Here is a 26,531-nt window from a genome sequence, read left to right as displayed (position 1 = left end):
TTAGTTATATTATGCTTTGTAAAGTCACAAAATTATGTTGGTATTTTTTATTTTCCTTGTTTGACGATAGTTACCTTTTAAAATACATTCAGTAATGAGTTAAAACAAAGCCACTCCCGATCTAGAGAGGGGGTGGGGTTGCGGGCTCTCGACCCATCAACAATCTCGCGGGGATTCCCCCTAGCTCATTAATATTCACCGCCCACGGCGGCAGCCAATTGGCTGCCGCAAAGGGCAGGCCCTCACAGGTTCACTTAAGGTCGGGGCAGCCCGGGGCTCGCCCCTTTCGTTCCCCCAGCAGCAGCGGTTTGGAGGTCTTGGGCCCCCCCAATATTTTTTATAAGTCGGTATGGGCCCCCGCCCCCCCAATATTTTTTATAAGTCGGCGCCCCAGCACACACACCATTTGAATGGCAATGCCCATCAACATTGCCCCCTCAAATATTTTATTGGGGGGGGTGACATGACCTTAGCCCCTATGATTTAGCTCCTATGATCTATTTCCATGCTGTGCTGACTCTCCCAGGAGCTGGAACAGCACTGTTGTCAATACATAGTCTCATAATGCCTGTTTTTTGTGGATCTGACTGTCTATCTGTTACTGGGCCCAATTTATATTGATTGATAAAGCCCTGAATGACTTGGGATGTAGATATCTGAGAGCACATACTTGAGAAGACCAACATCCCTGGGCCTTGAGATAAGGGGAAAAGGCCCTGCTTGTTACCCCCACCCTGGTGAATGTTGCTCAGGGTGTGATAATGGAAGAGAAGGCCTTCTTGGTGGTGGTGCCCTGGTTATGGAACTCTTTCACTAGTGGCATGGGACAGCTATGTCTTTGATGAGCTTCTCTTACCACCTAATTATTATTTTTTATCATTCATGCTTATGGTATATCTGATTAGCTTCTCTGACCTCTGAATTTAAAACATTAAAGTTGTCTGATTCTGTAGGTGTTTTGGTGTTATCAGGTGGTTTATTGTTTTTATTTCAATTGTTTCACATTTAACTTTTGTTTTATTTTTACTGGGCTTTCGGAAGCAACTTTGCTATCCTTTTTTCTTGATGAAAAGTGTTCTACAAATACTGGACTAAATAAATAGCTATGTTGTTGCCCTTCCCATCTGACTTCTGGCTTCCCATGCCACTCCAGTTAACGTAGGAAGCAGCCATCCTCTACCAGCAGTTGCAATGTAGTGAGGCTGAGAACACCCAAAAGGGCAGGAGATCTCCTTAGTGTAATGTGACCATCTATTCCCTGCCAGAACCCTTTAAATGACCCTTTTACAAAGTTATTTGAAGCTTGAAGCACCATCCCCCTCTGGTTCTGGAGTGTACATTTTCCCAGATGACAATGATTAGTCAGTGCATAGACCTCTTCCCCTTTCATTACATCTGGGATGGGGAACCTGTGATCTTCAATATGTTTCTGAACTCCAGCACTATCATCCTTGGCCGCTGACCATACCAGCTGAGGCTGATGGAAATTAGGAGTCTCTTAACAACTGGAGGGTCAAGGTTCCCTATCTCTGCATTATGCAGTAATGGAGTACCTCACTACAAGAGACAGACCAATGCCAAGGGGCAACCTGTGTTTTACAGGGAATTATTATTCGCAAATAGTCTTCAGGATTGACTGGTACAAGAACCAACTTGTCTAGCCTTCATGGTGCCCTTCACTTTCTGGATGTATATCCAACAAGCAGCCCTCAAAAGCTTCCCACCGCAGCTATCATCTCAAGACACATGGGTGCTTTTGTTGACTTTCCCTAGTCAGGTGTGGAAGAGGAAATTTGAGCAGGCAGGCAGGCAGAGGGTAGTAGTAAGAGAGAAAGTACACTAGTCTGGTTCACTCACCTAATAGTAATGAACACTCATCTCATAGTTTGTTATTAACAAGAGCTTGTGGTGCTGTGAGCATTCTCTGAGCCCCAAACATACGTTTGTATTCACATGTAGACTTGGGTCTTTTTTGTTGGTGAGTCTCCAAATTGCATTGGAAATTATGCTGACAGTCTACCGTCATCTGTCCAGAAACTGGTTTTGGCAAGCCTGATAGCCCTAAGAGACAGAAGGCAAACTTCAATACCACTATCTATCCACTGTGTATGTGAATGTATTTAGTTTGTCATTCTTTTTAGCTGTGCTGTGGAAGAGTGAAGTAACTGCCCAGACAAAACAAAATTAAATTTGGCAGGATCATTATAATCCTGTCGCCACATATTACCCGAGAACTCTTCTATAATATGTTGATTGTAGAATAGATGATGCAAGACATCCATCTTATCTTTCTTCTAGATGATAACCACCACCCTAGCCTGCCATTATAATGGCCACCACAAAACTGTGGGAGTCATTACTTATAAAATGCTATTGAGCATCCAGATGGAAAATTTTAACCTAACTTGGTATTCAGTTGTGTCACATTTTCCATTCCTTACAACCCTGTGTGACTTTCGAAATATGTACATTAATCATGGTTCACTTGAACTTTTTGCCCCAATTTTGATTAATTTCTTCGTGTTTGTTTTTCAAACCAGGGTGAGCATCTCTGTGTGTGAGAGAGATTTATCCAATAGTAATAAAGTCTAATTTCTACACCTTGTTTAACTGTAGTACTCCTAAGAGAAGCATGCAATTTGGCAAAGCCTATTTTGGGGGCACTGGAAATAGCTGCATTGGAAGCCACAGATCAGTCTCGAAAAAGATCCTCGGCTCCTTTGGGGCAGGTTAGGAGACTTGGACTCCTGCCAAATGGATTGCTGTGGCAATTTGAGTACATGAAGTTTGCAGCTAGTGGGCCAAAAGTGAGGTCTTAATGGGCTGTATGAGGCCCCCATACCATGTATTAGTTACCACTAATATAGACCTGCTACAAACATTCTATTTTAAATGATAAAAATCTACAGCTATACTTTGTAAATTTCTTTTTTCCACTATGTAATAATACTACTTAACTTATGAAGGGTATCTATTAAGATTTGTACTTACTGTCCAATATGGAGACAATACTACTGCTGCATGTTGGTGACTTGTGGAAGTCATTTGGTAGTTCACCAAACCTCAGCCAGTGTGATTATCAGCAGAGTGTGTGGAACTCCAGCAGAATCTTCAGTGATTTCCTGCACCCATCAGAACATCATCTTCCAGAGTTTCTGGTTAAGGGAAAAGTTCTTCTGCCACATAGTTCAAAGGGTTCGTTGTCTCCAGACACAAGACAAAGCTAAACACTGCTATCTACTATACAGCATACAGTTCTTCTGTAAAGATATATATGCACAGATCTTCTAACACTACCACCATGATAGCTAACACTGTTGTGTAAAACCCACAGCCTCTTCCCCTGAGTCTCAGATTCAGACCCTGACAGCAAACAGGTCAGGACACAACCAAGATATGGACAAGATTGCAGGCATAATGAAAGCAATGCCCTAGAGACTATGTGTCTTTGCATGTAGGCATATTCCTGAATAAGTGAAGGACTCGGCAAGTCATACACTGGACTTTGCTGGGGTTGCTATGGTAACCCAGTGCACCTGGCACCCTTATCTCAGAACATTGACCATGCTGGCAGGGGCTGATGGAAGTTGTAGTTCAACACCCTCCAGAAGGCCAAAGGTTCCCTATCACTGTTCAAGGCACTTCTACAATATAAAATATTTTTGATCTGCTAAGACCTTCAGGATGCTCCTTTAAAGCATACCATAACATCCAAAGAATTTTGAAGTTCTCTCACTCATGATGATGTCTTGAAGCACTGGTGGTGGTGATTATTTTTATCATTTGCAGCTCATCACGAAGCCGTAAACAACTTGGGGTCAATGTACTTTCTAAAACAAAATCAAGAAAGACACTATATTCCTGATATTCCTGTGCAGTCTTTACAATCTGCCACTCGGGCACATCTGATAGTGCTTGGCAATGTCCGACTGTCATCAACACGAAATTGTGCATCTGGTGTGATGGCACTGGGGTCATAGAACTCTCTGCGTAATGATATCAAGCTTTCACCATCGGTAATGAGTTTTAGGTGCCAACTTAAGTCTTGGTTGTTCCAGCGAGCCTTTTGACAAATACAGTTTCCTGTTTTTACAACCTTGTTAGGTGCCCTTTTCTGTACTTCTGTTTCTTTAATTAATTTTGCTTTGAATTTATTATGTTTTGGTTCTAATTGAGATCTTGTTCGCAGCAGAAATGTGCTTTTATATGGGTTTGTGGTACAGACATGAATAAAACAAGAATAGTAAATAGGTTGCTAGAATGTTGTATGTGGCTTACAGAGATTTCTAGGTTTTAAAAACTAATAAAAGCGGAGAAGAATGAATTAGGTAATGGACTGTGCATGAAATAATACAAAACATTGGCTTCTAGAAAAGTGATATCACCATTGGCTTTCATAATTTATTTGCCTAGTCTTTCCTTATTTAGTCTCTCTCTAGACACTTTTCAAAGAATGCCCCCAGAACCAAATTAGTCCCTTAAGCTCTTCTTACTTTATAGCATGCTTTATGCTAACAAATAGTGAAGGCAGTCCATATCCTATTGCAGTCCATGGCTAAAACTTCCAGTTGTTGTGTCCCCCCCCCCCCCCCCGTTTTTTTTAATAGCTCTGGAGTTCACCCAAAGTAACCATAGAGAATACTGAAAAGGAAGGGAATAGAAAGGAAATAAGAGAACTTTATTTCTTCCAGGTCAATGAGGGGAATCAAGTGTACCCAAAATAACTTTAGTCGCATCTCTTTAAAAAAACAACAACCTTGTTGGACTAAATTGAAGCAATAACAAAAAGATGTTGCATTTTATTTGGGATATATTAAATAAGCAAGCTGGAAAGAAGCCATAATAAGCAGAATCCAAATTAAACACTGCTTGGAAAGCCAAATGTGTGTTTTCTAATATGTGTGAGTAAATTGGAGCTCTCCATTCAATTTTTCTGCCTCTAGGGACATACAGGCATAAATAATGGCAAACACATGAAACAAAGTACTTGGAAATGAATGCTAGTTTCTAAATGCCAGTTCCATATGTCTCAGCTGGGCTTGTCTATACTGCTAGAGGGTGTCAATGTTGAGGTGCCGTAGAGTACATTTGATCCCTAGGAGCAACCTTAGAAATTGAAGTCTGTACATTTTGCATTTCATTCCCTCCATCATATTTCTGCTGATGCTCCCTCCACAATGGTATTAAACAATCCAATGCATAATGGGTGTGCATGGATTTCATTGCTCTGTGATTGCACTATCACCCCCATCTTATGCCGTTCACAACACACACACACACACACACACACACACACACACACACATTTATATATCCCTATATGCCTCTTCATTTATTTATTTTTAAATCACCTTGGGAGATTTTAAGATCAAGTCGATGTTGCAGAGGGAAAGGAATTCTTTTGTGATTGAAGAATAAAACAGTGGTGCGTAACACTAACAATGCATGTGTGCTTTCCAAGGCTAATCTAAAGCAAAAATGCTCATCCAGCAGCTTTAAATATCATTTGGAACAGGAAAAGCTTATGCAGGCCATATTCATTGTGTATTCCAACATTCGTGGCTTTAGCAGATCCCCTACTTTACTATAATTCCAATTTTCAATATGCCTTCTCAGGAGAGGGGTGTTGTTGTTTTTTGGGGGGTGTATATTGGCAGTAACTGGCCACCTGTACTTATTTATCAACAGACATCTTTTCCCTGCACTCCAGTGGGAAATATGGCTACTATGGTGTTTTTCTTTCCTCCCAAATATATATGGGAGACTTATGTGCGTGATTTCCTTTTAACATTAACAGGAGTAGCCTGTACTGCACTACATTAGTAGACCCCCAACCCCAATATAGCTGGCAGTAATTTACTGCCTGATCAAGCAATATGAGAAGTTGTTTGCCATACATCCAAACCTTTGTTCGCTTCGCTGTGCTGGGGAGCCAAAAAAAAAAAGAGGGGAAAAAAGGAAAGAGCTAAATATCTTTATGGCTAACAACATTAGTAATTCTATACATTAAGGATCAAATCTAATTCTGCCGAGCCTAATAGTGGAAAGGAGGGTGGCCTGCAGTCAAAAGTACAGAACTCCGATACAGATTTTGGGTTCTGTTTAAGCTCTCCACAAACTGTCAGCGTGAAAACAAGCTGCCTAGTCTTGCTTTCTCGAGAGAGAAATATAATAGGAAAGCTTACATTGCAAGGCTTTTTTTTCGTAAAGGGCAGCACAATACCCAGAAGGAATGTGATATAAAACCTCAGTCTTTTCTGAGCCTAATGGCACTAGCAGGCTGACATGGTTAAGGTTTGGAGCTTTTTCAGTTCAGAAAGATGAGTGTAGAGCGTGGATGTGCTAGAGGCATATGAAGTGAGTTTTGTTGAGACAATGGAAATAGAGAGGCTTTTCTTCCTTTCTCGTACTTGAATCTGGGCCCATTCAAGGAAGCTGAGTATTCAGGGCAGGCAAAATAAAGGATTTCTCCACACAGTGTATAGTTACTCTGTGGGATTTGCTCGCACAAGATGGCCACTTTATAAGAAGATTGCACAAGTTCTAATTACAGTGGAACCTCTACTTACCACCATAACCCGTTCTGGTGGCCCGTCCTTTAGACAAAATGGGTCACTGATAGAAGCACCATTGTACGCATGTGGAGATGGCGGCAGCCGCTTCTGTGCATGCGCAAATTGCAGCAAACCCGGTATTTACTTCTGGGTTTGCTGTGGTTGCGACTTGGATCGGGTCCAAGTAGAGGCGGTCGTAAGTAGAGGTTCTACTGTAGATGTGAGTTCAGTTTCTTAACCTAGAACAAGATTGACTTGGGTTTCCATACTCGTGGTACTTAGAAACACTGCACCTAATAGGCTGAACAACTGCTGAATTATATAGCCAAGTGTGTTTCTAAGGCAGATTGAAATATACTCGGAGTCCTACAGTGATTTCATGCTCCGTTTTGCAGCTTGTAAAACAGTGATTGAATTTCCCCCCAAACCTCAGGCCTTTATATACATTATTTACACAACGAGTCCCGTCTGATTGGCTGATTCTGCTTCCCTCCTGGAGCCTGATTGGTCTTCTCCTGCAGGCCAATCAGTTGTTGCATTCTAGGATCCTACCAGCCTAATAGGCTGATTAACTTCCTCCTGGAGCCTGATTGGTCTTTTCCTGCAAGCCAATCAGTTGTTGCATTCTAGGATCCTACCTGCCTATTGTTCTGGGATCCAAGCTTAGTACATAACACAAAGTGAGAATGTTAATGCAGCTGGGGGAAATCAAGTAGCAGATCCACTTGTCATATCTTACATTCCCATCTTCCTTTTTTCCAAAAGCAAACAGCAAGTGAATTCCCTGCCCCCCTTTTGCAGGGAGGGAAAGGGGAACAGGAGCAGATAGGAGGGAGATGCCTGACATCTCCACAAGTGAAATTATTGAAACCACTTGAAGAATGTGGATAAGTCCACTACACTTTGTCTTCAGCAGAAGACATTCCACGCACAAGGAGCATGTTGTACAAAAACTTTTAGTCAAAAAGTAACAAGGTGTCTGGAGATTATATACATAAATACTACTCTACTTAGCTCTGCTTGCTCTACTTGCATTTACATGCAACAGTTTCTTGTAGCTGTGAGTAAATATGAATAGTTTCTCACGGGATCATCATAGGGCCTAAATACTTGTGCACCTCCTGTGGCTTGTGTAGCTACCTCTTCAGTTGTTAATTAAATCATAGGGCTGGGAGGAGGCTTCTTATCTTCCCAGCCCTGATTGACTAGGATGTTTTGAACAGGGAAGTCTCCATCTCATGCATCCAAACTTGTAAACAGCAGTAAAAACATCACATGGCAACTTCAACAGGGCTCCTTGCCTATACAGTATATAACAACGATGTGAATTAATTGTAATAAATTTCAAAACCTATACTTCTGAGCACCTTTGAAATTACAATCTGTAGTGGAGAGTTAATAAACAGGGTGTCTGCTGATGACTGAAAATAAATTCTTTTTCTAGTCAGTCTGTGACGTCCAAGTCCCTAAGCAGAGAATTGGATTTCTTCAGCATCATGCAACTAGGCACTTTTTGAGCCAGCAAAGAAGATCAGACTTCTTTTATTACTCAAAGAAGCTTCCTCCTGTTCTACAAACTGGCTGTTAAAACTCCATTATTTACAGTGCAGTCCTATATGCTTCTACTCAGAGGTTAGACTTATTTACTTAAATGGGACTTAATCCCAAGGATCGCAGTCTTAAGATCATGTTATCTAAACCTCCTGGTGGTGATCAGCATCCACACAAGCAATTTCCCTGTTTCATTTTCAGGCTTTTCTCTCTAGAAATGTGCCTATGAGGCAGTGCAGTCAGGGTGAGGAGTTACAATGTGCATACTCCTTCCTTTTGAGAGGTTTTGCCAAAAATCTGTTTTGTTTTTCCATTCAGTTTATTTTTTTCATTAGTTTAAATTGCATTTGTTGTGTTTGGTCAGAATCCCCTTGTCCTCGTCCCTGTTGATTTCAGTGGGAGACCCGCCCTGCAGTTTGCACCTGTAACTCTTGGTAATTTTCATCCAAAGTACATGGGCTTTTGAGGCACTCTAATCCCCTGAGGCATGAGAAGTTCCAAATTTCCAAGGGATAAGACAAAGGATTCCCATTTTACAGGCAACCAGACAACACCTATAAATTAAAAATATTGTATTTCTTTCCAAGTTCTCATCGCCTGTGTTGCTACTTGAATACTGCTTCTAGGTATGTGTGGGCAAGCCCATTCCCACTCTTAACTTATTTGACCTAAGGCTTAATACTGACTCAATGCTTGCTTGACCATGCTCTCATTTACTCTGCTCAGCATAAAACCAAGAACTTCTACAGAGATGCTGCCCCCTTCTTAGCTTTTTAGCTCATGACAAAATATTTTTGACCCTCCTGAAAAAAAGGAGCTAGTTCTTATAACTATTGCACAGTGGAACCTTGGTTCTTGAACTTAAACTGCCTGAAGACTTAATCCATTCCAGAAGTCTGTTCCGACTCCCAAAACCGTTCGAAAACCAAGGCACGGCTTCCGATTGGCTGCAGGAGCTTCCTTCACTCAAGCGGAAGCCACAGAAGCAGCTTTGGACATTTGGCTTCCGAAAAACATTCGAAAACTGGAACACTTCCGGGTTTTCGACATTCGGGAGCCGATTTGTTCGCAACTAAGTTATTCAAGAACCAAGGTTCCACTGTATCTTCTTGTTATAAATATTGTATTCTTAGCCATTTTGAAACAGCTGGTCTATGCCCCTAATAAACTGTAATCTGTATTTATGTTGCTCTACGTAGGAAGCTGCCTTGTATGGAGTGAGATCATTACTCGCTTCATTTTATGTGGCCTACACTGACTTGTAGCATCTCTCAAGGCCTTCAGAGAGGATTCTTTTCCAGCTCTACCCAGAGATGTCAGAAATTAAACATGCACAGTATAGGCCCCATCACAGCTTCAGGCCCTCGTCTTAACCACCACGGCTCTGAAAAATACTGCTGTGTTCGTGCGTGTTGGAAGTAGCTAGTGCGCCTACATGTGTAGCCCTTGCTTTTCAGATCTTGGTACATGTCTGAAAGATTTCCAAGTGCAGATGCCAAAAGAATGTATATGTCATTATCTCTGGGGTTTTGTAGAAGCATCAAGAAGGAAAGGGGATATGTTTTATTGGAGTTTCTGCTGCTGACCGTGCACAAGACTCCCCCCCCCCCTTTTAGTTTCACAGAGTTGAAAATAAATATGAGCCATAGACACATGATTTAATCTTCTTTTTAAAAAAGAAATTCAACAAGGTTGGGTTATCCTTAAAAATGCATCTAGGTGCAAAGTTCATCTTCGTTTACATTGACACTTACGGCTTATGTGTGGTAAAAACCTTGGCACAGCCCCCAAAAAATCCCAAGAGGAAAAAATTTTCTACAGTATAAATGTTAGATTGTAGTAGATAAGCCACAGTCAAAGGAGAATTGGAAGGGACAAGGTCCACCCTTTTTTGGCGGGGGTGTATCATTCAACTAGACAAAAATTAAGGAATCACTGGAGGATTTTGCTGAAGGAGAAATAGACAGAACTGCTGTTTTAATGGAACTTTAAACACTGCAAATGACTGAAATACCCAACAAGTTGGTGACAAATTACACTTTGCATTCAATTTTTTTTGTGGTTTGAAGAGATTTTAGTGGTCAGATATGTGGTGTTTCCTTTGCCCCAAAGTTTAACCTTTCTCATTCCACTTTTCCAGAAGCAACATGTTCTTTGACTCTGAATAACCCTGCTAAAAAAATTGAAGTAGAAATGGAATACATCTTACAGGTCACATACCTAGTCATTGCATATGAAAAGCGAAAGGAGGAACAAATCTCAGTGGAGATTTCATACCCTTTGTTTTTTTTAAAAAAATGTTAAGGAGTGAGAGAGGCTGGAGAACTGTGTGGGATACTTGTGAAGCCAACATAAGAGGTATAATTATGCAAATACCTTCCCAATTAAAGGAGAAGCATAAAGGGAATTGCTTGAACAGAGTGTTAGAAAAACTGAAACTGTACAGGAAAGCAGCAGCAACTTTTTTATAAAAAAAACACCTTAATGATAGTAAGCATTAAGGATAAAATTGCCTTTTAATTTACCACTTACCTCTGTTCACATCTTGTTACGGTCAGAAGTATAATTCTCTCCTTCGTCTATGTCTCTTGGTTTCAGTACAACTGTCACTTTAAATTATCTTTTAAATGGGTGTGGAAAGAAAGCCTTCATTATTCCTCGGTGACCTTTACCAAACACAGGTTGCAGCAGGATTATGCATTAGAGGAAACCGTGAACTGTTTTTCTTAAGGCCCTAGTTTTTTAGCCAGCCAGTGGCTGCTCAGCTTTATTGCTGTTTCCTTTACTTTTTGAATCCCAGATGTGTCATCATGGTTGCATTTTTCATATATTCCTTCCTATGGCTGGATTGCTGTTGGAGGTTAGTGCAAGCACAGAAGTGGGGAAGAAAAAGACAAATTTGTATAATTGGGCTGCAATCGGCTCCAGTTGCTAAATGGGTACCGTTACTCTCGTTCTAACAATCCAAACTAAAACTAAGATGCCGAGGCTGCAATCCTATGTTGATTTCAGTATGTCTAGACTTCTGGATTTCAGTGGGTTGAGAGACACCTTATGCTGCATAGGATTAGGCCATTGAAATAATTTTAGTATATGGAATCTTAACTGGGGGAGGGGGGAGGTTCTACCTATATATCCCTGGTCTCTGTGGTGGTTCAACTTAACCAATTAAGATAAACAAATGATTGCATGATGGCTGCTTGAAATCAGTGGGGAGGCAGGGACTGCTCCATATGGTTACGGTTGTTTCCCACATAACTTTGGCAAGTTTCATGACCCCACCAAGAAACATCTTGGCACAATGAAAGTGGCTGCATGTTTGAATCTATTCACTCAAATGGCTTGCTGTATGTATTTTAGCTCTACCAAGGGGTGTTTTCAAGTGTCGAACGTTTGACCTTCTGCAGGCAATGAAGGCCCTGGGAGGGAGGGAGTGGGGTAGGAGAGAGAATGATAGGAAGAGAGATATGTAGACTTTTGTTAGCTTGTACACTGTGATTATGGTGCATTACTAGAACATGCTTTCAGCCAGGGGGGCTAACTTTTTTTTTTTTTTGCCCCAGGGGACACATCCATGCATGGCCAACCTTCTGAGGGTCAGGAGTGGGTATTGCCATCCTGCCTCAAGCACATGGAGGACACACAGCCTCCTCCTTAGCTGATGTGTGCACATCAGCTGAGGGTGTGGGAGTGCCACACCCTCCTCCACTCACCAGATTATTCAGTCATCTGGTTAACAGCGGGAAGGTGATGAGTAGGGAGGGAACAATGGGGATGAAAATTGCATCATCCTGCCTGAGTCCTGTATACTGAACAAGCAACAACTGCTTTCTTGTGTAGTTTGGGGGAAAAAGGAGTGAAATGCAGAGAGAGGCCACGTTTCCAACAACCAAACCTCACCCACCCATCCCGAACACATTCATTTTTCTTGGTTGTGTGAAACTGCTGTCACTTGATCATTCACATATCATTTGATGAATGTGATTGGTCTCAATCACATGTCTGCACTTGATGGATGAAGAAATTGGATTTGCCATTTGGCAGGCTAATACAGAAAATTGGGCTACCCTAGACTACTAAGGGAGAGAACTCACTCTGGGGTGACTTGGCTGTGTGTTGGATGGGGGGGAGGCGTTTCATGTAATGCTTCCACCAAATGCTTCTAGGTACACAAGGAAATTTCCTGTCTATTATTTGGTGCAGAAGATGAGACTCAATGGTCTGGTTTGCATGTCATACTAAGCCAAACAATGGCTTAACTCAAATTTCTGGGCTCCTGGAGAAGAGAATGCAGCTGCTTTCTTCTTCCCCGGTCATTCTGCTCTGTGCAGAGCTAAGTCCTGGTTTGACTTTGTGTGTCGTTCAAACCTGAGCTAGTGGTTTTACCTCTCTCCAGAATAATTGCATGCCGTAACCAAGGTTTGTTCTGCGGTTTTCAGCTCGTGGTTTGTACAGCAGAATTAAACCATGAACCCAAGTTTGAATAACATTCAAAAGCAGGCTTGGCTCAGTGCAGCAGGAGAAGGACCAGGGAGGAACCAAGCACCCAGAATCTGCTCTCACAATCTGAGTTTGTACATTCATTCCACAATTTGGCTTAGTGCAACCTGCATATTCTCTGCCTCTTGTTCCTTACATTCTGTCTTCATCAACTTCTGGCTTGACGGATGACAGATGAGGTGTGTCCAGAAACACACTGATTTAGTGTGGGATGATTGTATTTGACAAGGCAAGAAATGAAAGGGCTTCAGCTTGCAGTGGTATCCTGACACATTGCAGATGATCCTGCAGTGCTGGCACAGAGCATAAGCTTTCTCTAGCAGAAAAAAGGCTGCTGTACACCATTCTGGTTCTGGAGGGATCTTGCAATGCCACAAATGAAAGTTGCAGCCCAGCCCAGAATTATGTGTGCATGCCAGTGCAATAGAAACACGTGTAATTGTGGACTGGATGGCAGCCAGCACCCTTTCTTCAAACTGAAAGGAGCTGCATTGAAGGGTGTGAACCCCTCACCTTCATTAATCATCTCGAAGAGCCAGATCTGCAGCTAGCAGCATAATGATTGCCTTTTGTCATAACCAATTGTTCATTGTTTTTCTCTTCCCAACAAGATCTAATGTAGAATAAAGAACTAGCCTCTGCAATGGTTGGGAAATAAGAACTATAAAAGACTCTTTGGATTACAACTTCTGAATTTGTAACTCCTTGGGTTATCTTTCTAATATATCAAAGGCTAACAGTGATTGCTTAGCTGCTGCAATGTGATGAAGCTCTCCTTGGAAACTGTGTCACTGCAAGCGATTAGCATGTGTCTAATAAGTTTCTCCTTTGTCTTTGCTCATTCTGGACAAGAGATTGCCCAGACCAGAGTGGTTTACTTAAAATTCCAACCATTGTAGCCTGCAAGTAGTCACTTCAATAACAGGGTCTCTCACCTAATCCATAGCCCATTTAAGTCATATGTATTTATCTAAATGAACCCATATAACATAGCGTAAAATGTAGTGCAGCATCTCTCTATGTTTTCTGTCTAATCAAAATAAAAGCTCGGCAGGGAAGATCTCATAAAAATCCAAGCTCTTGGCGGTTTACAAATTGTGGTTTGAATCTCCACTGCAGCGCAGGGAAGCGGACAGATCACAAAAAATACTGGCAGCTGAACTCACAGGATACATTTGTTTCCAGAACCTATTTGTAAAACAAGGCCAAATGAGGCTACTGAGTAAACAAAGGAAGTTTATTAGTTCCATGCAGAAGTGATATATTCTCTCTGGGCACAATAGGAGCTGGTTGGATTTTAATTACAAGAAAGGAATGGTACAGTGTTTTAGTTCCATCATCAACATTTCCTAGCCTTAAGGGATGTAGGGTTTATTCTTTCTCCTGCAAGGGGGAATTGTGTACATAGTTTTTCATTAGCATAAGTGGGAGTCACTTTGCATGCATAAGCCTATTGTGCATTGATTAGAGAAGGCAGCGTCCCTATTGTGGAACCCATCTTGAATAAAAATAAACATTATTTCACAGTGTTATTTTTTGCTGAGGCACATGTTATGTTTGGTTAACCTCATACGAAGAAAGGCAAACATGTCATATGGCATTCTATTTGCAGAAGTTCCTGTTTGGGAACTTGCACATGGCCAACCTGATCCGAATTGGCCTGATGGTAGGATGATTTCATGCCATCAGTATTCACGAAAAACATATGACAATGTGTTGGTGGGCAATTTTCTTTGATGTTTGTGGACCAGAGCTGGGCGAAGGACAGCTTTAGCATATAAAAAAGCACCCTTTGGCTGATGTAACTTGAAATGCGTAACTAATAAGGTACTTTTAATAAACAACAATGGATACCACGGGACTGCAATGCATTTGCCATTTTCAGTCATTCTAATCATGTGGAATGAGCGCCCAAAGGTGGGGGCAATAGACTGTAACCCCCAACCAACACGTCCTCCTTTCATTATCCAAAATGGAGGCTGTATGCATACACTTGTGCGTACACGTACAGGTTTGGGGTGGAACCTGGTGCTACAGCATCATCCTCCCAGTGCATGTCTGTTCAACATAGTAGAACATCTGAAAGGAGCATCGTGTGGCAAATAAAACTGGTGCATTGCGCCACCCATTATAAGACATTGCGCCAACTTCAAAGAGCTGGATTTGAGTATGGGCTGGTATTGGGGCAGGATTGGAGCTTTTTTTGTGATTGCTTGGGGTTTTATTCCCCCTCCCTTGGTAAATATTCTTATTTTTATTATTTCACCCTGAACAGATTCTTTGTGGTGGCAGAGTAAATTCTTAGTCCACTCTGAAAAGCAGGTCCAGCCATTGCAGAATTACTTAACCATGGAGACCCTCTCTACATACAGGCCCTCAACCCATGTACAAATGTGTGTTGGTAATAACTTGGGTTGGATGAAACAGTATTAGCTAGGTCCATGTCCCATACAAATGAGTTGATTGGCATGCCTGTTCAACCCCAATTCCATTCAGATTTTTAAGGGGAAATGCTTTAAATTCTGCACACTTTTGTAAAGAGATTTCATTTGTTTTCAAGAACCTATGAAATGGTCCAAGGGGTCATTAAGTCTATTAAACAAAGCTGTTGCTAAAAGCACAGCACTTTTGAATATTAAGTTGTGCTACCCTTCTTGGATAATTATATGAAGAAAAAGATGGCTGCCCTTATATATTGGGGAAGCAGCCATATCTTCCCCTTTACTGTGCCCCTGGCTGCCTTACGGTGTCCCTAAAAGCAGCCGACAGTAGTTCCGTAAAAGAAACAGGAAGCCATTGGACCATCTTGTACAAATATAGGTTGGGACTAACCATGTACTAGAAAGGTTTGTAAATATTTCAGACTTACCCACATGTCTACATTCTGATCCACACTTGATCCAGCAGGTAAGGAATGGAGAGGTTCACTTCTAAATGCATAATGAAATGAACTCCTATCCTTCATAACAAGATAAGAACTTAAAAGGGCAGCTTGATCAGACCCAAAGCCTGTCAGGTCCATCATTCTGTTTTCATGGCGACCAGCAAGATGCCTGTGGGATGCCTTGCAAGCAGGTCATGGGCTCAACAGTGGTTTTCTGTTCAGGAATTCCTCTGCTACTGTAGGTGTTATATAGTGATTGTGACTAGTAGCCATTGGAGGGCAGATGCCACCATACATTTAAAGTGCATACAATGCACACTTGAAGCACACAACTTTCCCCAAAGACTCCTGGGAATTGTAGTTGTTTTTGTTTTTGCAATTCATCTTTATTAGTTTTTTTTACAACAAAAATGCTTTCTTTTTTATAAATATTTTTATTGGTTTTTAACATACAAAATTATAAAACATACCACACAATCTATCACAAATACATTCTTATTGGACTTCCATCAGCACCTCTGATAATCCTCCATCTTAATCACTTCTTACGCATTTCCTAGCTTAATATTGCCTTTACATTCTTAACCTATCACATCTCCTTCTCCATTTTTGCAATATTTCTAATATTATTCCTCACAGAACTTCTTGCAAACCTACAAACGTCGTCTGGTCATCACAAATACTTTTCAAATAGTCCATAAATTTACTCCAGTCCTCGGTAAACTTCTGGTCCCACCGGTTTCAGATCCTTCCCGTTAGTTTGCCAAGTTCCGCATAGTCCATTAGTTTCATCCTCCATTCTTCCATCGTTGATAATTCTTCTTGTTTCCATTTTTGGGCCAATAGTATTTTTGCTGCTGTTAACAACAGAAATGCTTTCTTAACATGAAACCACAATTTTGGTTTCTTATTGATGGAACGTGTAATTCTAAATCATAATAAAGAAAAACAAAGATATATTCTTAATCATTTGATTCATTGATATTCTAATTAACTTCCCTCTCCTCCTTACTTGGGTCTTTTATAATTCTTGGTTGAATGCATATCGTGATAAATCTAGGCTGCTGGTAACCAACTTTTTCACTACTATTTAATGTTTCTCATTACAAGAGTTAATCTAAACCAGTCAAAAAAATTAGTTCTCCGCAGCGGACTTTCAGATATTGTTTAAATATATTCCAATCTTTACTAAATTTTTGTTTCGCTTGATCCCTTATCTGCCCTGTCAGTTTATCCATCTCAGCATATTCCATCAATTTAATCAGCCAGTCTTTTTTTGATGGTATGGTCTCACTTTTCCAATTCTGTGCAATCAAAACTCTCGGGAATTCTAGTTTCACCCTCACAGAGTTACAGTTCCCAGCACCATTAACAAGTGGCAGTTCCCAGGGTTCTTTTGAGAAAGTCCTGCGCTTTATCCTTTAAAGGGGATCTGCTGCCTGCTCCCCTTTTAAAGTTATCCAAGTTGGTGGCAATTGCTACATCTGGTAGTGAAATCCAAAGTATCTCTGTGTTTTGTGAAAAGTGCTTCCTTTTGTCTGTCATGTGTGTCCTACCCATTCTGCTTCACTGAATGGTCCTGGGTTCAGGTACAGAGAGAGAGGAAACCTTTTCTCAATGCATTTTCTTCACAACATGGGTAATTTTATACACCTTTGTCATATCCCCCTTCACCTGCTTTTCTCCTGCCCAAAACTAAAACCAAAACTAAAATTTGCAACCTTTTCTCATAGGGCTAGTCTCTTGATCCTTTCTGTCGATCATTTCTGGCTCTAACAGCATCCTTTTTTTAGGTATGGTAACCAAATCTGTGTATGATATTCCAAGCATGGTTGTAAAAAGGCAAAGAATTCAGGAGAGGTAAATCTTGCATTTTGGGCATTGTTGGCCAGAGGGTGTTAAAGAAGAACCGAACTTTTTTCATGTATGCTACAACAGCAGCAAGGATACTTGTCGCCAAATATTGGAAAACTCAAGATTTGCCCACGCTGGAAGAATGGCAGATGCAACTGATGGACTATATGGAACTGGCAGAAATGACGGGCAGATTCTGAGACCTGGGAGAGGAAGCAGTGGAAGAGGATTGGAAGAAATTTAAGGACTACCTACAAAAACATTGTAAATTACATGAGTGCTAAGAAGGAGGCGAGATTGAAAATAACACGGCTCCATTAAGCTAGTTGAAAAGAATATGAGAATAAGTGATCCTAAAGAGAAAAATAAACTTTGAATAATTATCATGTTTAAATTGGGAACTCAAGATTTAGATAAAAGTATTTAAGGTTAGGGACATAATATTGGCAATCTATAGAATAAGAATGGAAATAAGGTGATAAATTGCTGGTTGAAATTGTATAATTTTGAAACGCAGGAGCGAGAGATGTGAGGAAGTCCAAATGTGAAGAAAATATGGTTACTATAAGATGTTAATTGTATTTCTGTTTCTTTTTTTGTTTCGTTTTCTGTTTATTTTGGATTCTTTTTTACTGTATTATGAAAATCTTCAATAAAAACTTTAAAAAAAAAATCTTGCATTTTGTTTCAAAAGAAAGCATAGCGGTTAGTACATAGTTGCCTCTGGGTGAAATTCGATCTGCCAGACTACTTCTTGTTTGGAAAAGGAAGGGTCTGTCCACTGAAAATGAGTTATACGTCTTGTGTGAGAAGTGGTATCTGCAGAGTGATGTGATCTATCCTGTGAGCGTTAACCTCGAAAACATTCAGGGCATGGAGGGTATAATATTCAACACGGTTGTGTCAATTATGTATCTGCAAGAGAGATACAAGTGTACTGTATTGTGGAATAGTATAAACACTCAGAAGACTGCTTGCCTCCCATGGCTTGCAGCTGATTTAGGACTTTGTGACCTCTTTTCTACTTGATTCAAGTTACTCTTTAAAAGTGTGGGGAGGGGGAATTAATACTACTAGTTGAAGTTCTGGACAATGTTAATGGTCAACATGACTGCATACCTTACTGGCTGGGGGCATGAAAGCTGCTACATTGGAAGGATGTTGTTCCTTTTAAATCTCAACAAAACAGAATGTCCCTATGTTTCTATCCAAATTCTTAGAATTGCTTCACTCAGTGTTTCTCCTCTACACATGCATTAGTATTCATGGCACAGAAAAATGGTAATGTGTGAAAGCGATCAGTATTCACTTGAAGTGAAGAGATTATGGTCATTATTAACGCCCAAACCTGCTGTGCATAGTTGAGCATCCATAAAAATAACTGGATCCAAGTGCATTCTTATTCTATGGATCTGAGAGAATTGGGTTGGGGTGATATATAACCGTGAAGCACTCTGAAACTGTAGATTCCTGTGGCATGATAAATATTTTGAAATGGTTATGGCTATGGCTTTTTAAAAAAAGTATAGTTAATGTGCCCCTAGTTTTCTAGCCTTCAGGGAGGAGTGGGGTTGTTTGAGGGGGAAATGGTTTATTGCTTGTATTCCAGTGCTTGACTAATCCCTAGGTAGGACTTGTTAATCTGCTTCTCATAAATTAATACTGTGCATTCGGCTTGCAACTACAACCAGCCCCTGAATGGTGTATTGTGGGATATGGGACAAGATAAAGATTGTGCCCGAAGCAATATCATTTGAACAAAACCTGATTGGCACAGCTCGTCCACTGTTGCTTGTGAAGGCAGGCATTATTTGATCAAAAGAACAGCCATGTATCAGTTAACTTAATCCATGATTGATTGGCAGGGACACCTTCACATGTCCGATTATTGTGTGGTCAAAATGATCAACCCACTGTTATACAAAGCAAGCATATTTTTGTATCGGGCTCCATGGGCCTCCTGTAGCATTTCCAAAACAGAGTATATGGTGGGGTGTTTTGTTTTTTACTCTGGGGGCTTAGATGCCAGAATCTTAGAATTGTAGAATTGGAAGGATCCCCTAGGGGCGCTGGTGGAGGAAGCAGGATGCGGGGGGGGGTGCCTCTGCCTAGGGGCATCTAGTCCAACCCCCTTCAATTCAGGATTCGCAACTAAAGAATCCCTGACAGATGGCCACCCAACCTCTGCTTTAAAACCTGCAGTGAAGGAGAGAGAGTGATGTTCTGTACCATCTCGATCTGCCTGTAATAGCAACATATGGAAAAGGGCTATGTTTGCTGTAACAAGGTGAAATTTAGGAAATGCCTTCCCAATGTGCCTTTAGCAAGCTGTTGACTGACATTCTGGTTTCTTTTAATATTTATAAAGAGTTTTCTGTGAGATTCTTCCTAAAAACAGCAGTATTTCTGCCACTGATATTGTCTGTGAACTAATCTTTTATCATTTTAATCATCTGCGATTGTAGCAGTTTTATAATATAAATATTGAAAAGTGCTCCTCCTTCCCTGACCTTGCTCTGTGTTTCCCCTTTCTATGGTGTATTAATCACAGGTGGTTCTGCGAGGGCAAAGAACTGCAAAATTCTCCCGATATTCAGATCTGTTGTGAAAGTGGAGGGCTCCATACACTAATTATAGCAGAAGCCTTTGAGGACGACACAGGGCGCTACTGTTGCCTGGCCTCAAATTCTGTTGGTTCTGATTCTACATCAGCAGAACTGTTTGTTGAAGGTAAGAGAGAGCATCAACTGAAGGTCACAAACAGGAAAAGAAGTGAAAACATTATGCTTTAGATGCCATTGGTTCCAAGAGTCTAGCCCAGGCATAGGCAAACTCGGCCCTCCAAATGTTTTGGGACTACAACTCCCATCATCCCTGACCACTGGTCCTGTTAGCTAGGGATCATGGGAGTTGTAGTCCCAAAAACATCTGGAGGGCCGAGTTTGCTTATGCCTGGTCTAAGCCCACCTGGAATGGGGCTCATTACCATTCAGTAATTTTAAGCAAAATGCTATAGCGATGGGAGTTCGGTTTTGTTTTTTTAAAAAACTTGTTTGTTTTGTTTTGAAGTATTCTAGACTCCATGACAGCATCCATCTTCCTTGAACATACCCTTTTCCATCCCCTGTAGGTGCCAGCTCTTCTGATTCTGACAGTGAGGTTTTCAGATCAAAATCTGGAGCCATGCCACAGTAAGTTTACATAGCAAAACTTAATTATACACTTTGTATCTAGGACGCTTGGGGAGGAGTATTGCAAAATTGTTCTGCTTCAACTCTTGCAGTCATTCCATGGGGGGAAAAGACTAACCAGTGTTAATTAATGATCAGATCCTGTTAAAATATTGCATTGCACGTTAAACATGGGGCAGCACAGATACAGATTCTGGTTCAGAGTCTCCATTTAGAAAGCCTTTTCTGCCTGTACATTGTTTTGCAGAAGCAGTGAAGTACATGTTCATACTGCTGCCTGTATTTTTTTACCATGTACTTTTCACAGATAGTTATCATCTTTTAAAGCTATGCCTGCCATTCTGTTATATCTGAAATTGAGACATAGCAATGAATCATTTGTAAACCTTTAGTGAACACATGCCCTTACTTTTCTTAGGTTTTGTAACTGAGTGTATATACACAAAGATGAAATGCATCAAATATTGAGGGCAGATTTCTGAGTGCATTGGAAATATCCCTGTTGAACTACCTGCATTTTTTTTCCCTATGGCAAAAGACCCCAAAGATTCTCTGAATAGTACATTTTGCAATTTTGTAATAAAACATTAGGGTTAAAGATTCATTTTATAACTCTTTTCTGCTGTACTAGAAAAGTGGATGTGCTTCTCTTGACTGGTTAAAATCCCTGATCATGGCAGACTTTGGGTGGCCTTCAGCAAGTCACAGCCTACCAGAAACTCAACTGTTCCTCAGAAATAGGTTGTGCTTCACCCAAAATAAACATGTGAAAGGGAAGCATTTTATGGCAAGATTAACTGACTACTACTTGTTTGACTTATCTAGGGCCCAGAAGAAAAGTACTTCTGTTTCTTTAACGATAGGATCTTCTGCTCCAAAGGCTGGCATCACTACAGCAGTCATCCAGCCTATTTCTGTGCCTAATCTGCAGGTATGTAGATGTCTCAGTTCCAAGATATCAAAAGTTGACTCAAGTTCTTGGTAGCACGCTGTGACATGTTTGCACAGGACTTTGCAGATAAAATGACTACTCTCATCCTGCCTACCTTGGACTTCTTAGACACAATTTCTGTATGTGAAATGTCATTGACTGCCTGTTTATTAAAGTTGCCTGGGTGACAGAGTTAATTCAATGTTAAATGGCAGTAGTTGCAAAATTTGGTTCTCAATATACTTGCTTTCTTTATTATAAGTGGTCAGTATGGTGGGGGCAGGGGACTGGGACTGTTTACAGAATCAGACACACACACACAAAAATCCTGACGTAGTAGGTATAGGTATACTTTATTAGTAAATGTGTAAGTGAGATAAGGATATATCAGTGCAGGAATTCTATTACTAATGGTGCTGATGGTTTGCAAATTTCTGGGTTTAACTGTTTTCCAGGTCCAAAGTCCTACTTCATACCTCTGCAGATTAGATGGATCAAAACCTAGTAATGCTGCACCTATTTTTACAAAGGTCTGTTTTTTTCCACTGAAATGCTAATTCTATGGTTTTGGGATGAAACAGCAAAAAAAAAATAGTGCAAAGATAATTTCAATCCTATTAAACCTGCTGAATAAAGATGGGTTCCTTTATTGTAGGATAGTAATGGATTTCTAGCGAAGACACTTTTTCTGTAATGATTACTTTCTATTCTTTGCTATACAAAAGAGGCAGAGTTATATATATATTTTCATTCACTTCTCTTTTAATCATTTCTCAAGGTATCACTGTAGGCATTAAAAAACCATCATATGGTTCACACCTTCAGTGTAACTGAGAATAAATTCACATTAAAATTCTCTTGTGCAAGTGCTACTGAAATGAATACTGTGTGCTTCTACAGCTTCCACCTTCTCCCAAATGGATTGTGCCCAACAATCAGTTTTGATTGCACATGTTCCACGACTGCATGAGGATGAGTTCATCCCTATCTTAGCATATCAAAAACTCTCTCTCTCCCTCCCTCTCTCTCTCTCTATATATATACACACACACTCCAAAATAATTTTTGAAATGTCTTGTGGAACAGAGAGAGTTCTTTCTGCTGCCAGCATGGCTGTAATTCAAATTTCCAAAATAAGAATTTACTCAAATTAATTGCTGTGCCACCATTAAATAAAGTAAGAATGGAAAATAGCATATGCATTGCTGTAATTATCTGCAGGTAGTTGGAGGTTCAAATAATCCATTTATCAAATTTAACAGGAGCTACAAGATTCAACAGCAAGTGAAGGACAAGTTGTTGTGCTTGAGTGCAGAGTGAGGGGAGCACTTCCTTTGCATGTCATTTGGTCTCGGCAAGGAACCGAAATACAAGATTCTCCAGATTTCCGAATTCTTCAAAAAAGTAAGTGGCAGATTAATTGTTGGTTCAGATCCCTGCAGTATAAAAACAAATGGGAGAGTATATGCCTCAGGTTTGTTTTAATTTGCACAATTACTTTTTAGGCTCAACATTTCATTATAGTATTCCCTTACCCTCTACCTGTATCTATCAGATTACTCGATGAGTAATAGTTAAATTTCTCGAAGCTACAAACATGAGTCTGACCAAGCTGCGGGAGGCAGTGGGAGACAGGAGTGCCTGGTGTGCTCTGATCCATGGGGTCACGAAGAGTTGGACATGACTGAACGACTAAACAACAATAATAGTTAAATTTGTTATCAAATATTACCCTTCTGTAAAACAGGAGTGGGAGACCTGTGGCTCCTCCAGATGTTGTTTGGACTCCAGCTCCTTTCATCCCTCATCATTGGCCAGACAGGCTGATGGGATTTCCTTTCCTTCCCCCCCCCCCCAACAATTTATGTACCACTTAACACTGTATTCTAAGTTGGAACCCAACGACATTAGAGGGCTACAGGTCCCCATCTTTGCCATAAAACCTTGACCGTTGTATATGTAATGGTTTTCTAATGCATTTTGTTCTTTCCCCTCCTATTCCATGTTCTTTTTTTGGATGATGTGATGTGCAGAGCCACGATCTGCCGCTGAACCTGGTAAGCATCTTGTGAAAGAACCATCTTTGTTTGCTTATTCTTTGTGTGTGTGGATTGAAGGTAAATAGTGTAATGTTTCTGCAAGGGACTGGTAACATGAAACCGCCTCCAAGACATTCTTTATCGCAGACTTCAGACCTTGCTACTCTGTACTTTACATCAGTTTTGTTATTAGTGAAACAGCAAATCCCATCCAGACCAATGTGGGGAGGCCCTGTGGAGTGAGCCTTTTCAAAGAACTTGCTCTCAGAAAATTGCATTACCTTGCAAGTTGCTTAATCGTCACAATTCAACCCCCGAAACTACTGGCATGTTTTCATTAGTATCAGACTACCAAATGTTAGATTTCCTCTTCTCAAATATGTGCTAAATAAAATGTAAGCCCATCCATCCTTGGTTGTTTTTTTTTAAAGCCTAGTTCAGCATTCCTTTTAGTATATTAGGGCAGAATTCAGCCAGTCTAAAAATGCAAATGGAAGGAGCTTGTTTCCCCACTTTTATCTCCCTTTGTTTATAATGCTTTCTGCAGTTGTTGCATAGAAGGTGCTCTGTTAGCCTGAAAGTTCTGTACAGATGTTAAGCATTATTAATAGTTCAACTCCCCCACCAGCCATCTCTGGACAAATCCCCAAGCAATTTCACAAGGGAAGCTTCGGTCAGGTGCTCCAAGATCAGCGCTATGAGACTGGCAGCACTTAATCTGTTCCTTCCGTCCCCTCTAGATCAAAGAGGTGGATCCCCACCCAGTCATGTCACATTTCAGCTTTGTAGCAGTGTTTTCGGTTGTAAGGTGGGATGTGAGGTAGGACACGAGAAGAGCCTTGCTAGATCAGAACAAACATCCGTCTGGTGCAGCATCCTGTATCCCACAGTGGCCAGTCACATACTTCTGGGAAGCCCACAACAGGACACAAGAGCAAACAGCTCTTTCCTTCCCTATTATTCCCAGCAAAATGGAGGCAGCACATAGCCATTGTAACTAGGAGCCATGGTTTTCTTTATCCTCCATGATAAAGGTATGGAACTGATGGTAGGAGAGTCTAAACCAGGGAAGGCAAGCTTGTAACCTTCCAGATGTTGATACATTGCAGCTCCCATTGTCCCTGATGCATTAGCCATGCAGGCTGGGACAATGGGCCTTGGAGGGCCACAGGTTCCCCCTTGCTGGTCTGGGTTGATAATGGAGGATTACAAAGTAGAGTAGTTGAGCAAAGTCAGAGGTCTTGAAGCAAATGAACTTTAGGAATAGAGAATCCAACGAGCTCAATATGGTCTACAGCAATTGAAAGCAGCTTCCCAGGGTTTCAAATGGGATTTTTCCCAGCCCTACCTGGGGTTGAACCTGGGACTTCTCATATGCATTAGCCACTGAATCACTGGTTGAATAAGCCAGTATACAGTGGTGGAGTTCTTTACTGGAAATGCCCAGCAGGCCAGAGCAGATGAAATAAATGTTTGAAATAAGACTATGAGTGGCTCAGAGGAGCAGGCGGAAACATAGGGCACCTCGTAGCAGGTTCCTCAGTCACTGCTGCCAACTGTAAGTATAACTATGGGGACATGAGGGGATGAGAGTGCAAACTGGCTCAGCTTCAGGAGCCTGTCCTTCAGGCAAGGGCTTCAGAAGAATTGCAGCCAATTAAAATACAGATGCTTGCAGGAGTGTTACACTTCACATGAAACACTCCATTGTCTGTCTCCGTTCCTAAAGTATTTTCTTCCTACGTTAAAATTACTGGTGCAATAAATAGAACAGGAAATCAAAGAGGACAGCTTTTATCTGTGCATCTGCTAATCCCCAACAGTCAGAACAACAACAGCAAAAATCCCAGGATGGCCAGTTGCTGCATACTTATAGGTCAGGCACGGTGAGGTCAAGAGTGGGGGGGGGGAGCTGTGCTTTGTGGATTCAGGCAGCTGAGCGCTTATGAAACAGGTTTTTCTTGTCATTGCAAACTTGTATCTGGCTAATGTGTTTTACACTCTTTTCTCTGTCTAGACAGAAATCAGCCTGCATCACAAATCTCTTCAGACTGTTTTGAGAATTAATAGCCAGTCAAATTACTTAAGGCCAACATCACAGTTTGTCAAGTTACCTGCTCAGTGCTACGGTTATTTTGACATTTTGACTTTATGCTGATTGACTCCTTCAAAGAGCAGTCTGTTTTAGGAAGGAGGCAAGAAAACCTGCAGAATCATTTGCCAGCTGTTGATGCTTTGGCCATTACTCAGCTGTCTGGAAGCAGCCACAAAGTATATTGAATTTCTTTAAAGCAATTGTCTTGTTGGTGTTCAAAAATGCTGTACTCAGTATCTTTTTCTTTTCTTTTGGGCTGCGATTGGGGAATTGCTGAACAGAAAATCTTTCAGAACACAGGGTTGAAGGCATTGGACACACACATACCAAAAAAACCACCCTTTTTAAAAAGTTGTTTTCGGGTTTGGGGGCATATATTTGCAAAACTACTAATGTCCCTCTTTGAGCTGTATTCCAGTCTTCCAGCTCTAGTAATGAGCCCTAAACAAAACTCAATATCTTGAACGTGAAGAGGGTTTTTATGTCAGCAGGGTCTAAGCATCCTGCACCCCTAACAGCAGGAAAGGAGCTGTGCTGGAACAGTTCATAAATGTTGCAGCTGTGCTAGTTTCTGGGGGGAGAAACCCTGAAGTCAAGGCACTGTGTGGGCTCCTCTCCCATGTGGCTCTGGGCTCCACGCTGTAGGAAGGAGCCACGCTTGAATGGTTCCCAAGATGCAAAGGTAACGTGAGAAGGAGGCAACAGATGTAAAGTGCAACCTTTGCATCACTATGCATAGGGGGGAGAGGGCCTAGCTGCACAAAAGCAGAAGCTAATGTAACAGCATGGAAGCCTCATTATACGACACCTGGGAAGAAAATACACCAACTCTATTTGTAGTTCAGAAACAACACTAACAGATTCCAGAAGCTTGCAGCAAATTGGTTAAGCTGCTAATTTTTATTTGTCATTTTAAAGATAACTCTGAGGTC

The 26,531-nt window shown here is 41.0% G+C and overlaps 2 protein-coding genes across 4 annotated transcripts in view; one reads left to right on the top strand and one right to left on the bottom strand.

Moving 5' to 3' along the window:
• The window catches only part of CBR4 (carbonyl reductase 4), a 239,934-nt gene that overhangs the window by 70,088 nt on the left and 143,315 nt on the right, over positions 1-26,531 (bottom strand). The window lies entirely within an intron of this gene.
• PALLD (palladin, cytoskeletal associated protein) overlaps positions 1-26,531 on the top strand; it is a 218,710-nt gene that overhangs the window by 67,711 nt on the left and 124,468 nt on the right. For all 3 annotated transcript variants that reach the window (XM_081875220.1, XM_081875221.1, XM_081875222.1), the window contains 6 exons: positions 19,895-20,073; positions 20,474-20,534; positions 21,360-21,465; positions 21,921-21,995; positions 22,728-22,869; positions 23,499-23,522. In XM_081875220.1, coding sequence (XP_081731346.1) covers positions 19,895-20,073; positions 20,474-20,534; positions 21,360-21,465; positions 21,921-21,995; positions 22,728-22,869; positions 23,499-23,522 — 587 coding nt within the window. The remainder of the gene's footprint in view (positions 1-19,894; positions 20,074-20,473; positions 20,535-21,359; positions 21,466-21,920; positions 21,996-22,727; positions 22,870-23,498; positions 23,523-26,531) is intronic.

Source organism: Podarcis erhardii, assembly GCF_964252035.2.
Source record: "Podarcis erhardii genome assembly, chromosome: 9".
NCBI lineage: Eukaryota > Metazoa > Chordata > Lepidosauria > Squamata > Lacertidae > Podarcis > Podarcis erhardii.
This window is presented reverse-complemented; position numbering and strand designations above follow the sequence as displayed.